The 14,671-nt window shown below is 47.4% G+C and overlaps 1 protein-coding gene across 2 annotated transcripts in view; it reads right to left on the bottom strand.

Annotated features, from left to right (window-relative positions):
• Positions 1-4,677, bottom strand: part of STARD8 (StAR-related lipid transfer (START) domain containing 8) — a 79,045-nt gene extending 74,368 nt beyond the window's left edge. For both annotated transcript variants that reach the window (XM_011943173.1, XM_011943171.1), the window contains exon 1: positions 4,419-4,677. Coding sequence is in view for 1 of the 2 variants with exons in the window: in XM_011943171.1 (XP_011798561.1) it covers positions 4,419-4,463 (45 nt within the window). In the remaining variant the exon portion in view is untranslated. The remainder of the gene's footprint in view (positions 1-4,418) is intronic.
• Positions 4,678-14,671: the final 9,994 nt, after the last annotated feature.

Here is a 14,671-nt window from a genome sequence, read left to right on the forward strand (position 1 = left end):
GGTGTGTGTGTGGTGGGGGTGTGGGGTGTGTGTGTGGTGTGTGGGGTGTGAGTGTGGGGTGTGGTGTGTGTGGGGGTGTGGTGCGTATGGTGTGTGCGTGTGATGTGTGTTTGGTGTGTGTGCTCTACGTGTGGGGGGGGTGTGGTGTGTGTGGGGGTGTGGTGCGTATGGTATGTGTGTGTGATGTGTGTTTGGTGTGTGTGCTCTATGTGTGTGGGGTGTGTGTGTGTGTGTTGAGGGGGAGTGGGTGAGAAACTGACTCATATGCATGCTTGGTTGTACCAAGTGGCCATGGATACCTTCTGGGCCCTGACTGGCCTCCAGGGAAAGACACAGAAGACACATATTGGACTATTTATACTGGATTCATCTCACACTTAAACGTCTTGTCCCTTGGCTGCCCCTAACACAAGAGCAGCTCAAAGCAATCCTGAGCCTTGACCTGGCCTCTTGCCACCTTCCCACCATCCCTGGCTTCTGAGGTGTCAGTCTTCATCTCCCAAATGGGTCACTTCTGTTCCTAGACCTAGGCAGAGTCAAAGTAAAGGGCTTGAGGAGTTGTGGCAAAGGAGCAGATGAAACCTGAGACCCTAACCCTGGAATTTTCAAATATGGAATAACCCTCGTTCTTTGCTGTGATGCCTCCACTACACAGTTTCGGAAGCAGCTTCCAACAAATCATGTGTATTGACCACCTACTCCATGTCAGGCACTTTAAAGACACAACCTTGCTGGGCGTGGTAACTTAGGCCTGTAATCTCAGCACTGTGGGAAGCCGAGGTGGGCTGATCACTTAGGGTTAGGAGCTTGGTTTGAATAAGATGATCTGAGAGGGCCGTTTCAGCTCTGACAGGATCTGTCCCGGGCATTCCCCACCCCTCAAACCCCTCAGTCTCCCACATTCAGGGGGCCTGGTTCAGAGAGGGAGGGTGGCTCACAGCAGCCTGTGCCCTTGACTGAGCTCCAGAGCCCAGAAAGCCTGCCTTTCTGACTGGGGCCTTGAAGCAGCAGCATTGGAAAGGGGAGCACGCAGTCCAAGTGTGTGTGTGGATCTGGCAGGCTGCCTCTTAGCCCTGAGATCCAGCCGTGTGTTGATTCACATCTGCCAAGGACATGTGCAACCACAGACCTGTGTGTATGCATGTGCATGCATGTGGGCCTTCACGCCGTGTGCATGCTTTTGTATGTCTACAGGCTTTTTGGAGATGTGCCTGGCTGTGTCTCTGTGTGTCCCCAATGCTTGTGTAGGAGGGTATGTATCTGATGTGCCTGTGTGCCTACCTCTGTATATGCATGCATGCATATGTGCGTGAGTCTACATCATGTTAGGAATGTGCACTGTTTGTGTGTACATGTGCATTTGCCTGCTTGTGCCACGGTATATGTGTGTTCGTCTCTATGTGTGTATGTGCGTATGCACACTTGAATGGTGTGCCTGTGCATATGTGTGGGGGACTGAATGTGCATATGTGTGGGGGGCTGAATGTGCACAAATGCACGTGTATGTCCTCTGTGGACGCGCACATGAGTGAATGTGTGCAAACGTCTGGGACCCGGGATAGAGATCCTCAACCTTCTCTTGGGGCTGTCCTAGCCCACCAGTTTTCTTTTGTTTTGTTTGAGACATAGTCTCAGTCTAATGGCCAGGCTGGAATGCAGTGGTGCCATCATGGCTCACTGCAGTTATCCTCCTGCCTCAGCCCACAAGTAGCTGAGAAAACAGGCATGCATCACCATGTCTGACTAATTTTACATTTTTTTTCTAGAGACAGAGTCTTACTGTGTTGCCCAGGCTGGTCTTTGAACTCCTGAACTCAAGTGATCCACCTGCCTCGGCATCCTAAAGTGCTGGGATTACAGGTGTGACACCATACCTATAATTACTATTCTTCCTCCTCCTCCTCCTCCTCCTCGTCCTTCTGAGTTAGGATCTCACTCTGTAGTCCAAGCTGGAGAGTAATCGTGCAATCATAGCACACTGCAGCCTTGAACTCCTGGGCTTAAGCAATCCTCCCAATTCAGTCTCCCAAGTAACTGGGACTACAGGTGTCCATCATGCATCACCATGCCCAGCTAATTTTTTTATTTTTCATAAAGGGTCTCACTATATTGTCCAGGCTGGTCTGGAACTCCTGGCCTCAATCAGTCCTCTCGCATTGGCCTCCCAAAATGCTAGAATTATAGGCATGAGCCACCGCCCTTAACCTAGCCCAACAGTTTCTAAGAGGCTGACAGGGGTTAGGACATGTTTGCTGGGTATCTGAGAAGTTGGGGGAATGAGTGCAAAGAGATTTAAATCCATGCCAAGCACCTAGAACAGTCAACCGGGGTAGGGGACAGAGGTGCATCTTGGGCATCAAACCTCAAAGGCGCTTTAATTTCCCCTTCCCCCGTCGTTCTCATTCCATCCAGCTCTCCATCATTTCTTCCTCTCCCATCCTCATTTCCACTGCAGCTGCCTCCTTCCTGGCCTCTGCATCTCCGCTTGGGCCTTTCCGCACTATCCCTGCCCACTACTGCTGGAGTGCTTTTTCTAAAACCGTCCACTTAATTATATCCCTATTGTACTGAAATCAGCCCCTTGTTCCCCAAAACAGTAGTCACCGGAGTTTCAGATTTCATGGATGAGGAAAACGTTCTTAAATAAATAAATAGGGAAACAATCAGCACGTTGCAAACTTTGTAATTTTGCTGAGGACAGACATTTAAAAAATTTCTCACTCATATTTTGTAGGAGAAAGATCATTTGAATCCCCACCCCCACGGGAAGGACACAACAGTCTCCAAATAAAGAATAGTCCTTTGAGTGGAATTAATTTAGTTTTATGAACACTGCACGACATTATCCCTACTTTTCTCTCATTCTGCCACATATGGTTGAAAAATCTCATTCGGGACCTTCACTAGGTGAGGACCATGAATCCACAGATCAATTCCAAACCCTTTTGGAAGTAGTCCCTGCTTCCCCTTCTCAAGCTCCTATCCCCTCTAACCCTACATTTGAGCCACATCACGAAAGAAGCCCTTCCCCCAGCCCACTACCATTTGACTGCCTCCAAACTCTAGCTCACGAAGTTCCCTCTGCCAGGCATGCCTGGAATGCCCTTCCCCCACTTTTGGACTGACAAACTCTTCTCTTCCTTTAAGCCTCAGACTCAGCCCAAATGTGACCTCCTGTGAAATCTCTCCAAGTCCCTCCCGGTGGAATGGATCTTTCCTTCCCAAAGGTCCCAGCATTCTTTCATCCTGTCTTACAGTCAGTCAGGCTAATCGTTTGAAAGTCTTCCTCCTGGGTTGTACTGTGGGAAACCACACAGTGCCAAGAAAGGCATGGACTTAGGAGCTCAGATCCCAGCTCTGCCAGTCATATCTGAGCAACCTTGTAAATATTTCTTAACTATTCACAGTGTTCTTTCCCTATCCATAAAAGCAGGAAAACAATGGGTTGTGCTGAAGATCACTGCCACATGAATGAATTAAAAGTGCCTAGGTCTGGTACATAGTGGATACTAAATAAATATTAGTTTCTTGGTTCTTGAAAGTGGAATCATGCTTTACACACCCTCATGGGTTCGGCTGTGCTCATGTATCCCCCATGGCCAGGATATAGTAGACACTCAACAAATATTTACTGACAAACTGACTATTTAGCACAATGTCTGGCATATAGTAGGTGCCTGGTAAATATTTGTCACTTTTCTTATATTCTTTTTGAGGACAAAAGCCATGTACTTCTTTGCCTTCTTTTAAAAAATGGAGATGGCAGTCTCCCTATATTGCCTAAGCTGCTCTCAAACCCCTGGCCTCAAGTGATCCTCCCACCTCGGCCTCCCAGAATGCTGGGATTATAGACGTGAGCCACTCTGTCCACCCCTTTTTTGTCTTTGTGTAGCTCCAATGGTGCCTAGCACAGAGTATGTGCTTTGATATATGTGGATAGAAATTAATAATAATAATAGATACCATTGCTTGTGTGGATGCTCCTCACCAGGCATCCTGCTAGGAACCTTACACACATTATCTCCTGGATTTGCATACATTTACTATGTAAACAATAACACCAACCTCATTACCCCATAAAGTTGGTGTTACTATGGTCCTCGTTCTAAAGCTGAGAGGAAACTGAGGTTCAGAGAGGTTAAGCATCTTGCCTTTGTGGCAAGATCCAGGAAGCAACAGAGGCAAGTTTTATGAAAAAGAACCAACTAGCCGACTTGTTTGTATGGGAATGCAACAGAAGGTCACAGAACTGGTTAAGTGACAAAGGTGAGACTTGAACCCAATCCCTTTTAACTCTGAGAGCCTCAGGTAGTCTCAGAAGCCCGTCTGGTCCGTTTTCCCAGCTGGCGCGCAATGGTCCGCATCTGCCTCCTTCCCCCCTGAGTAGCGGGATGGGCTGGGGCTGGGCAGTCACTTACCTTCACCTTCCTGAAGCAAGACCAGAAAACGTCCAGGAGAGGCATGGTGGCGTGTGGGGAGCTGCTAGGGCCGGCAGGGCTGTGCCGGGCACGGTCCCCTCCCACTCTGGGGATGAGGCTAAAAGAGGCCCGGTACTTAGCGAGAGCCAGCCCGGGCCCTGCGCTCCATGAGCCGGCCCCGCGAGGGGAGAAGAGGAGAGCAGCGGTTGCCGGGGCTCAGCTGCCTTGATAGCGGGCGCCTCCCGCCTCCTGGAGGGCCACTGAGGGAGGGAAAAAGGAAGGGAGGGAGAGAGGCCGGCTAAGGAGGAGGGACCAGGAGGCGGGTCACTGATTCAAACTCGGCACCGTTAGCCAGTTGGCTGGAACGGGTCAGCAATGCCAATTGAAATTCCCTGAACATTACAGTTCCCGGGCTCCGGGTGTCCGGCCCGCCTGCCGGCTCCCCTGCCAGCCCCGCCACCTGCATGCTGGCATTGCCTGCCTGCTTGCTTGCTTCTTGGCTGATTAACGCGCCAGCTCTCCTTGGGGACCTCTCGGTAGAGCCCAGACCACACAGGGCCTGTGGAAAGAATGCCAAGGAAAAGGGGCAAGGAAGGAGAGCCCCGGCCCCAGCAGGACCGAACAAGGTGTGAATGCAGTCCACAGAAGGGGAAAAGCTTGGAGCCTCAGGAGCCCCTCTCAGACAGGAGCCCTGGCCCTGCCTCAGTGGATCATTCTCCAGCCCTCTAAAGTGAGGACTCTTGACTCACTGTGGCATCTCGGAGAGGCCCCTTCCTCCTGGGTCTCAGTTTTCCCAGCTGTACAATGAGATGCCTGGTTAGAGGTCTCTAAGTCTCAAGTCTGTTTGGGGTTAGGTACAGGGCAAGTCTCAAAGAAACTTCACTCTGGACAACCACAGTTCTTCTCAGAACTCCCCTGCTGCTCCTGGGAGTCCATAGGAAGTCAGGTCTTGCCCCAAAGAGAATCTGAGCCCTAAAATGCCATTTCATCCATCCCCCTGCCTCAGGACATAACAGCTCACTCCCAACTCAGATAGACTGGGTGTATGCCCTTTTCTGAACATCTTCTGAAGAGATGATGGCTTCCCTCCTTTATCCAGTCCCATGCTCAGGACCCTCTAAGCCCAGAAGTTTAGCCTGGAATCTAAACTTGAACCCTCTGGATACCCTCAAGTCGGTTCTTTTAAAGTTAGCAGTAGGCAGTTCTAGAGGCTTTCTGGGCAGGAAGCCATTAAGAAGCACTGACCCTCCCCCTCTCTCAGCCCCTCCCCAGGCATCAGAAGGCAGGGTGCCATGGCTGGTGGCCAGAAGGCTCCCAGGGACCCCATGGCAAAAGGCCAGGCTTGGATCTCTGGAGGCACATGTCATCATGAGGCCCAGAATAACTTACTCTCCCTGGCCTCACTTCTGTTTCAGAGACCCAAGTTAGTCAGGCAAACAGCCAGGTCCTGGGACCCTGGAAGGTCCTAGGCTGCTTTAAGCAAGCCTCTGCCTGCCTTCGAGGCCTTTCTTCATCAGTGGCTTTGTCTGGAGGTTTGTCCAGAGTCTCTGTGAGGGTCCCCCCAGCTCTGTTTACAACTTACTCTGTGGCCCTCAGTTTCCTCGTTTGTACCAAGGAGGCTGCAATCACTGACCTCACCCTCTCTCTAGCACCGACCTCAGGGGTGTCTCAGATGTGAGTTTTGTTGGGCTGTGTCGGGAAGATAGTCAGCAAGAGCAAAGATAAGTGGCTTCCCACCCACCTCCAGCTGAGCACAGGCTTATAAGGGGAAGCCCTCTGCATGTGGGGGCGGAATAACGGGAGGTGTCAGAGCTCAGAGACTTTTCTCCTTTGAGCATATGCCCTCCTGCCCTGCAGCCAGAGGCCTGAGGATGGAGAACTGGGAAGCAACTATTACAGTAAAAGCTGCCTGCCCTCCTAGGATGGCCTCATAGTCTTTCGCTCTCTGGAGTTCACCTCCTTCTTTCCATTCCGGCCCCTGGGAGGAGATGTGTCAGCCATGCCTTTGGGCATTCATTCAGGAGGCATTAGTGCACAGCACACCACATTAAGCTAAGAAACCAGGAGACTTCAGTTTCAGTTCTGGGTCTCTCACACCAGTTTAGTCTTGAGGTGGTTTTAAGCCATGAACTCGGAAGTTGACTGCCTGGATTCAAATACTAGTTGTTACTCTTTAACTGGTGACCTTGGGCCTGTTACTGCCTTAGTGTTCCCATGCGTAAAATGGGGAATAACAATAGTACCTACCTCCTTTGGGAGGTTTAAACAGAATGAATTAAAGCATGTAGTATAGTGTCTGGCATAAAGTAAGTTCTCAATAAATGTTATTTGTGGCTCATTCTCCATCAGCCAGGAAGGATGTTGGTGTTAAGGTTGACATATCTATCAAGGATAATAACTACCATGGCTTTCAGTGCTTTGATGAAACCTCAGATGCATGGGTTTCATATTATTGAAGCATTTATTGCTTCCCTGAGGGTTGCAACTCTCTGTGTTTGCTCTGACCAAACCAAGGAAGAATGCATGCGCAGATTTTTACAGAAATTATGATTCCATAAAAGATTTTGAGGAGATGAAGAAGGCTGGTACAAAGTGATTTGGAATATAAAGAATTTCTTTGGGTTGAATTACAGAAGTTTGTCACTGACCTGTGTTCCTGAACTATGAAATATGAATATGTGGGCTAAGAAATGGTTTCTCTTCATAAATAAACAATTAACAAATAAAAATAAATCTCCTTTGGTATTATTGAAGAAGCAGAGGCTTTGGAGCCAGACAGACTTAGATTTGAATCCTGGTTCCGCTACCTCCTAGCAGAACAAAAGCCACTTCCCTTCCCTAAGCCTGTTCCCTCATCTGTAAACTGAGAGTCACTGCTTACATAAGGGGACTGCTGTTAGGAGTTAATGAGATAACATATGCTTGACACATAGTAGGTGTTCAATAAATGTTAGCTCCCTTCCTCTCTCGTCTTGTCCTGAATGCTCCTGGCTCTCCCTGCTTCTGGTAAAGCAGAAGGAGCATTGATTTGACATTATTAGATGTGAATTTAGATCCAAGCCCAGCTACTTTTTTGGTTGCGTAACCACCTTAGCCAAATCACATTACCTCTGGAACCTTCGGTTTTCATGACTATAATAGGAGAATAGGGATAAAGATCTATGCTCATCTCCCAGGTTTGTTATTAAGAAAGAAGGAACAGGCCAGGTGCGGTGGCTCATGCCTGTAATCCCAGCACTTTGGGAGGCCGAGATGGGTGGATCACCTGAGGTCAGGAGTTCGAGACCAGCCTAATATGGTGAAACCCTGTCTCTACTAAAAATATAAAAAATTAGCTGGGCATGGTGGTGGGTGCCTGTAATCCCAGCTACTCAGGAGGCTGAGGTGGGAGAATCGTTTGAACCCAGGAGGCGGAGGTTGCAGTGAGCTGAGATTGCACCATTGCACTCCAGCCTGGGCGGCAAGAGCAAAACTCCGTCTCAAACAAAGAAAGAAGGAACATGCAGGACCTGATGCGAAGTGGTTCTCTCAGTTAACACAAGTTCTCCCTCCTCATCTCCCTCCTCCCCACATACCGCCATGCGGACTCTGAATCTGGCAGGTTCTCCCTTGCCTCACACCCAAGGCCTGACAACTGGCATAGCAGTCATGAAATCTGCTTTCTTTGGGTGGCAGGTATGGAGAGTGTAGCATTCAGGGAAGTTGGAACCCAGAGGGGCTGGGCAACTGTGCTCAGGCAAGCGGGGAGGCTAGCACATCAAGCCTCGCCTGATTAGCTGCTTGATTTCTCCACTCAGGAACTGGCACTACCCACAAGCGGGTGTCTTGTTTAAGGCCCAAGTCACCGGTCTATGCCAAGGAACCCAGGTGAAGGAGAAGACAGGCCAGGCCCGGTATGGCTGAGGCCCATGAGGAAGGAAGAATGGCCTTTCTCCCAAAGTTACTGTGTCCATTCCTGTGCCAGATATTGAGCAGAGCACATCTGTGACCATTGGGGGACCAGGCAGAAAACTATATGGAATGAGAAAGGAAGTCAGACCTACTAGAACAGGACCACTGTACACTATTAAAAGTTATGAAGGATTTCATGGAGTTTTTATTTATGTGGGTTACATCTATCCATATTCACTATATTAGAAATTAAGATGGAAACATTTAAGGAATATTGCTTGATTGATTCCTTCATTGTCAAAGTCATGCTTAAAAATTAAACATGTTAATATAAATAATATATTTTAGAATATATTTTTAGTATTTCATGAAGTATAACAATATTTTACAAAACAAAAATAAATTTACTGAGAAGAGTGGGGAGGTTTTACATTTGTTATTATTCTCTTTGATGTTTGGCTGGATTCAGAAGCAGCTGGATTCTCATAGCTGCTTCTGCTATGTATTGAAGTATATGAAGAAAATTCTGCCTCCTACGGATATGTTAGTTTGAAAAGATCTCGTTGACCTTTGGAAAGATTCTCAGGGAACTTCAGGGATTCTTTTCTTTTTTTTTTTTTTTTTTTCTTTTTGGACAGGGTCTCTGTCACCCAAGCTGGAGTGCAGTGGAACGATCATAGCTTATTGTAGCCTCGAACTCTTTCACCTCAGCCTGTTAAGTAACTGGGACTACAGGTGCACTAATATATAGCATATATTTAATGGATTTTTTATATATAAATATATTTAGAGATGGGGGTCTCATTATGTTGCCCAGGCTTTCCAGGGATTCTTGGACCACAATTTGAGAACCACTGCATTAGAAGATCTTAATTAGACCTCATTAGAGAGTCCTGGAACGTCTGAACTGGAAGTCTTGCAGAGCATCCCGTTTGAAACCCCCCTCATTGAGTAAAAAAAGGAAACTGAGGCCCAAATAAGAAAGGAGAATACTCAAATTCACACAGCAAGTCAGTGGCAGAGCTCAGAGTTGGATCCAGGTTTCCTGCTTCCTAGGAAAGTTATTTTCCCACCACCTTTGAATAAAATACAGCTATATATTCTAAGGGTGTCAGCTGTGATACACTGGAGAGTACCTGAGTCTGGATGATAGAGAGGCTTGCGTCCTAGCACAATTACTAGCAATTACTTGCTGTAATTGATGCAGCAGTCAGATATTTTTAGAGCATCCAAGAATCATAGCATGGATGCCAATAAGGTAGTGAGTTTCCTGTCACTAGATGCATATGAGGAAAAGGTTGACTCAGCTAACCACTTGGGTTCCTATCAGCTTCAAGAGTCTAAGAGAGGTGACTATAAATGGTACTTACTCCACAGTTCAGGCAGGGTTCCCATGCAGGGCCAAATCAGTCACTTTTCCACATTGAGCCAGGGACATGGTAGGCAGGAAAAGATTAGAATTCTTCCTCATTTATTTTGTTAAAAATGATTTATGTATCTATTTACATTCTACTTTTCATTCAATAATATCCATTCATCCATTTGTCAAATATTTATTTGACATCTACTCTATGCCAGGCAATTTGCTGGGTGCCTTGTTCCAATAAAAATCATAAGTGATTTCAGATGAGAATAATACTTCTCATTGCACTAGAAAAGTACCTCTCTTATCTCCTTTTATTTCAATCTCTAACTGTTTATTTTATGCTCATTTTAGTGAGTACCATAAACCCAATGAACCCTTGAGTACTGAGTGTGTTTAAGGGTATATTAGTCAGGGTTCTCCAGACAGACAGAACCAGTAGGATATATATATATCAGGAGAATTGGCTCATGCAATTATGGAGGCTCAGAAGTCCCACAACAGGCTGCCTTCAAGGTCTGCAAGGTCTGCAAGCTGGAGACCCTAGAATGCTGGTAACGTTCATGACTCAGTCCAAATCTGAAGGCCTTAGACCAAGAGAAGCTGAGGTGTAACTCTCAGTCTGAGGTTGAAGGCCTGAGAACCCCAGTGTTATGGAGGAAGCGCTGGTGTAAGTCTAGAGTTCAAAGGCTGGAGAACTTGGAATTCTGATGTCCAAGGACAAAAGAGGAAGACTGTATCCTAGCTCTAGCGGGTAATTCAACATATCTGCCTTTTCTGTTTTTGCTCTCTGCAGGCCCCCAGCAGACTGGCTGGTGCCCGCTCATATTGAGAGTGGATCTTCACCACCTAGTCCACTCAGACGCATGCCCTGATCTCCTCCAGAAACATCCAAAAATAATGCTTTACTAGGTTTCTAGGTATTCCATAATCCAGTCAAGTTGACACCTAAAATTAACCATCACAGGAGTAATAGTGAAGAATCAGAAAAGTAAACTTGGACAGAACTTGGTGTTTGTATTTCATCATTTTTTTCCTGGTCTCTGAGCATTTGCCAATCTTTTAATTAATGCATTCCACTATAACAGAGGGAAACAGCTAAGCTTGGTGGAAAGAAAATAAAGTTTTTAGCATTCCACAGGAAGGCAGGGACTTGTGAAAGGCGTAAGTCTTGATTTCCATTTCCAATCATTACTGTAGAGAATAGAAGCATAGAAGTGCTCCTATGAGACAAACATTTGTGTAACAATCTCCAAACAACAGCTTATTCTCCTAGAGAGAAATATGGTATTTTACACAGCTCCTCAAGGGCAGAAACTTCCTCCTGAGGGAACGTGATTTTCCAAGGCATGTGTATTTTCAATGTAGAGCTACACACATTAGCATCTAGCGCCTTCTGCTAATAGGTCACAGGATCTTATATCCAGGCCTTTTACTTTCACCCATGTGTTCATTCAGTAGACCTTACTGATTAGCACTCTGTGCTTGGCACTGAGGATACAGAGGTGATGATGATGATGATGATTTATAACAATTGCTAAGATGTATTGGGCATTTTTGTGTACTCTTTCAATTCTAAGCACTCTCATTTAGTTTTCACATTAACATTATGAAGAAATTACTCTTATAATTTTCATTTCACGGATGAGAAAACTGAGTCCCAGAGAAGTAAGAAATCTTGCTCAAGGTCACACAGCTGGTAGGTGACAGAGCTGGGGTTCAAGCAAAAGCCACCCCACTCCAGAGCCCATTCTTTTACTCTTTGCTGTCTGTTCAAATATGACCCCCACCCTGGCAAAGGGCTGACTCATGCTCCACAGGAGAGTTAAGCCAACCAGACAAACAGCCTTGATCCAAAATACAGCATGAGGGGGTGGAAGCAGAGAGTCAGAGAAAGTGTTATTGGAAGCTAGATGAGGGTCAACTCAAGGAATAAGAAAGCTTGAGGGAAGAGGTGACATTCGTGTTGATAGATGAGCAGGTTTTGGGAAAGTGATGGGATGAGTATTCTTGATAGAAGAAACAGCATAAGCAAAGGTCTAAAAGTAGGAATTCAGAAATTACATATGAAGAAGTTCATTCAAGATGTCTCCAGTATAGGGTTCATAGGATCACAATACTGAGCAAATAAAAGTACAAGGTGCCCAGTTAAAGTTGGACTTCAGATAAATTTTTATACAAGTGTGTCTGAAACTCACCTTTAATTGGGGTCCTATATTTTATACAGCAACCCCAAGAATGCATAAATGAGAAGCTAGAATGAGAAAGGGCAGATTGGAATCAGATCATACAGAACTCTCAACATCAGGTTAGGTCATTGCCGGATGATTTTGCAAACTTGCCTCTCTGAGCTTCAGTTTCCCCTACCTGCAATGTGAGAGCACTGGACTAGACCAGTGGTTCCTAAACCCAGTGCACAACTATATTCCAAAGTGTAGATCCCCAGACTCATCCCCAAATTTCCTGAATTCGAACCTTAGGGAGAAGAATCTGGTTCTCTGGTGATTCTGATGAACATCTAAGTTTGAAAACCAATGGGCTCGGTGGCTCTAAGTATCCTTCTAGCTTCAATATCCTTTGTGACTGGTTCAAGAGTGATCATACCACAGAGGTAGGCTATACCTTTATACTATAAAGTCCCTGAGTCCCTTCCTTCCCTCAGTTTCCCTCACCAGTGAGGCCCAACCATTTCTATAAAAGACTTTGGGACTCCCCTTCCATTCCTCTCCCAGCTTCCAGAAGGCCCCATGTCAAATGCCCATACTACAGGGAGTTCTGGCAGATAGGAGGTAGCTGATCATTTTTGTGTGTGTGTGCAAAATGTCCCTTGCCTTGTAGGAGTTTCTTGGGATGGGATGGAGACTGGTGTTCAGTGTGTCACAGTACCATCAAGACCAACGGCCTGAAACTGAGGCAGGCCTAAGCATGATCTCTAGAAAAGATATGAGATACCCCTTGGAGAAGTGAAATTACTGCTGTTAGAAAGTCTGGTCTTCCACAGCAGGGACTGAGGTGGGAAATATCGACTTCCCAGCTCAGGAACACAAGGCCTCTGCCTCCCGCCACAGTGGCTACTGCCCATAAGTAGGTCAACTCAGCACCTCATAGGTCCTGTGGCTCCTACTCCAACCAGTTATACTGAGAATTAGAGTCAGGGCAGGGGATATGAGATCCCTGAAGACCAGACTCTGCTATGTTTCCTAGCCAGACCTGGCAGCCTCCACCCTGGGCCAACCCACTTTACCTCTCCAAGAGGCCCACTTGCCAACAGGCCAATCCTTCTGGGCCTCACAGGAAGTGGTGGCAACTGGAGGCTGAATCCCCTAAGCATCTGTCAGTAGGATTGTAGGTTATCATCAGCCCAGCATGTGAGCAATTTCTGCACAAGGTGGTGGCACCAAATGCTTTGGTATCAGGGCTGTTGTCTTGGCTCTGACAGGTCAACCAGAATCTGGCAGGGCTAAGAGAGCAGGGTGTGTCGGGGGAAGGGAGGAGTCAAATATCGGGAGAGGGGGGCCGAGAAACGGGGCAGGAGAAAGAAACAGACTGGCTTGGAGCAAGGTCTGGGTCAGTGACACTCTAGGCCTCCTCTTAGGGCCCCTGGATGGCCCAATGGCATGTCTCAAGGCCTAACAGAGCTCAGGGAGAGCCCAAGTTAGTGTCAGCTAATGCTGGGAGCCTCTGCTAGGCTTGGTGGGTAGTCAGATTTCCTATTATGGGTTATCATGGCCACAGTTTGCTGAAGCAAGCCCAGATGCCCTGAGAGATGGAAGGACCTGGGCAGGCTTTTGCTATACTTGCAGTCAGGCAGGCAGAACAGATAGAACAGGCTCTCTAGAGAGCTGAGGCAATAGCGAGAAGTGGGGACACCCAAGGGAACAGTAGAAGTTTTCAGTCTTACACAATGTCTTGGGGAGGACACAGCAACTGACGAGGGGTCCAGGGATGGGTGATGCCAAATACTCTAGGGGACAGTTGGGGCGGGCGGGGAGTGGGGTGTGTGCAGGGGCAGGTGGCAGCAAGACCTTGCTGGGGGAAAAGAGACCAGACTTAAGTCTGTGAGGGGATCGGCAATAGCAAACTAGAGCTCAGCTATCACTTTACCATGGATGGAACCCAGGGATCAGAGCTGGTGTGGGCAAGGTGGGGACTTGGCTATTGTTTCCAGTCAGAGCCCAGTGACTAGAACCAGGGCATAGGGCCAGCACCAAATCACAGCAAGAGTCTGATGTGGAGGCCAGCAGGTGGGCCCAGGGCTTCCCAGTGTCAGCATGGGGGCCAGAGACGGAGTTGGGCCTGAAGCAGGGGTCAGAAGGTCTCAGAGATGGGGGAAGGAGATGAGCAGCAACCGGGCACCAGGCAAGGTTAGTTAGTAGACATCCCACAGGGCAAAAGTCAGTCCAAAAGTGCCTGCCCCCCTGTATTTGACACAACGCAGCTTGTACAGCTTGACTCAGACCATGCTGTAGTGGCAAAAAGGCTTCCCAAGAGGCCCAGCTGCAGCAAAAGCAAGCCTTGAGCTGTGAAGCTGTGGCCTTCTTGGTAACTTGATGAACCATGAGACCCGGAACAAGCCATTGCTAGGCTGATGTGCTTCCATTTCTCTATATACCATCAATCCATAGAGCTGGAGGAAAAAAAATGCATGGATACATGGAAGGAGAAAAAAGCAAACTAAGTAATAAGAGCAGTGATGAGGATGGTGAAAATAAAATAAATAACAACAGAACAATAAGAAGAAAGTATAATGATGAATTCTAACAAAATAACCACAACCACGGTTAACAGGCATTGAGCTCTTACTGTGTGCCAGACACCACTCTAAACACTTTCCATGGGTGACCTCAGTTCCCCAGACTACTGAGTGGCCTTGGGGCTCAGCTTGTGGCCAAAACCAGAGCTTTCCTCTATCAAAGGCACAGTGGCCTTTCTCAAGACTGCAATAATTGCCATCATCTTGTTGGCACTGGGACCTGACCACCAAGCCTCATGCCCCTCT

The sequence above is a fragment of the Colobus angolensis genome, unplaced genomic scaffold (assembly GCF_000951035.1).
Source record: "Colobus angolensis palliatus isolate OR3802 unplaced genomic scaffold, Cang.pa_1.0 Scaffold216, whole genome shotgun sequence".
Classification (NCBI taxonomy): domain Eukaryota; kingdom Metazoa; phylum Chordata; class Mammalia; order Primates; family Cercopithecidae; genus Colobus; species Colobus angolensis.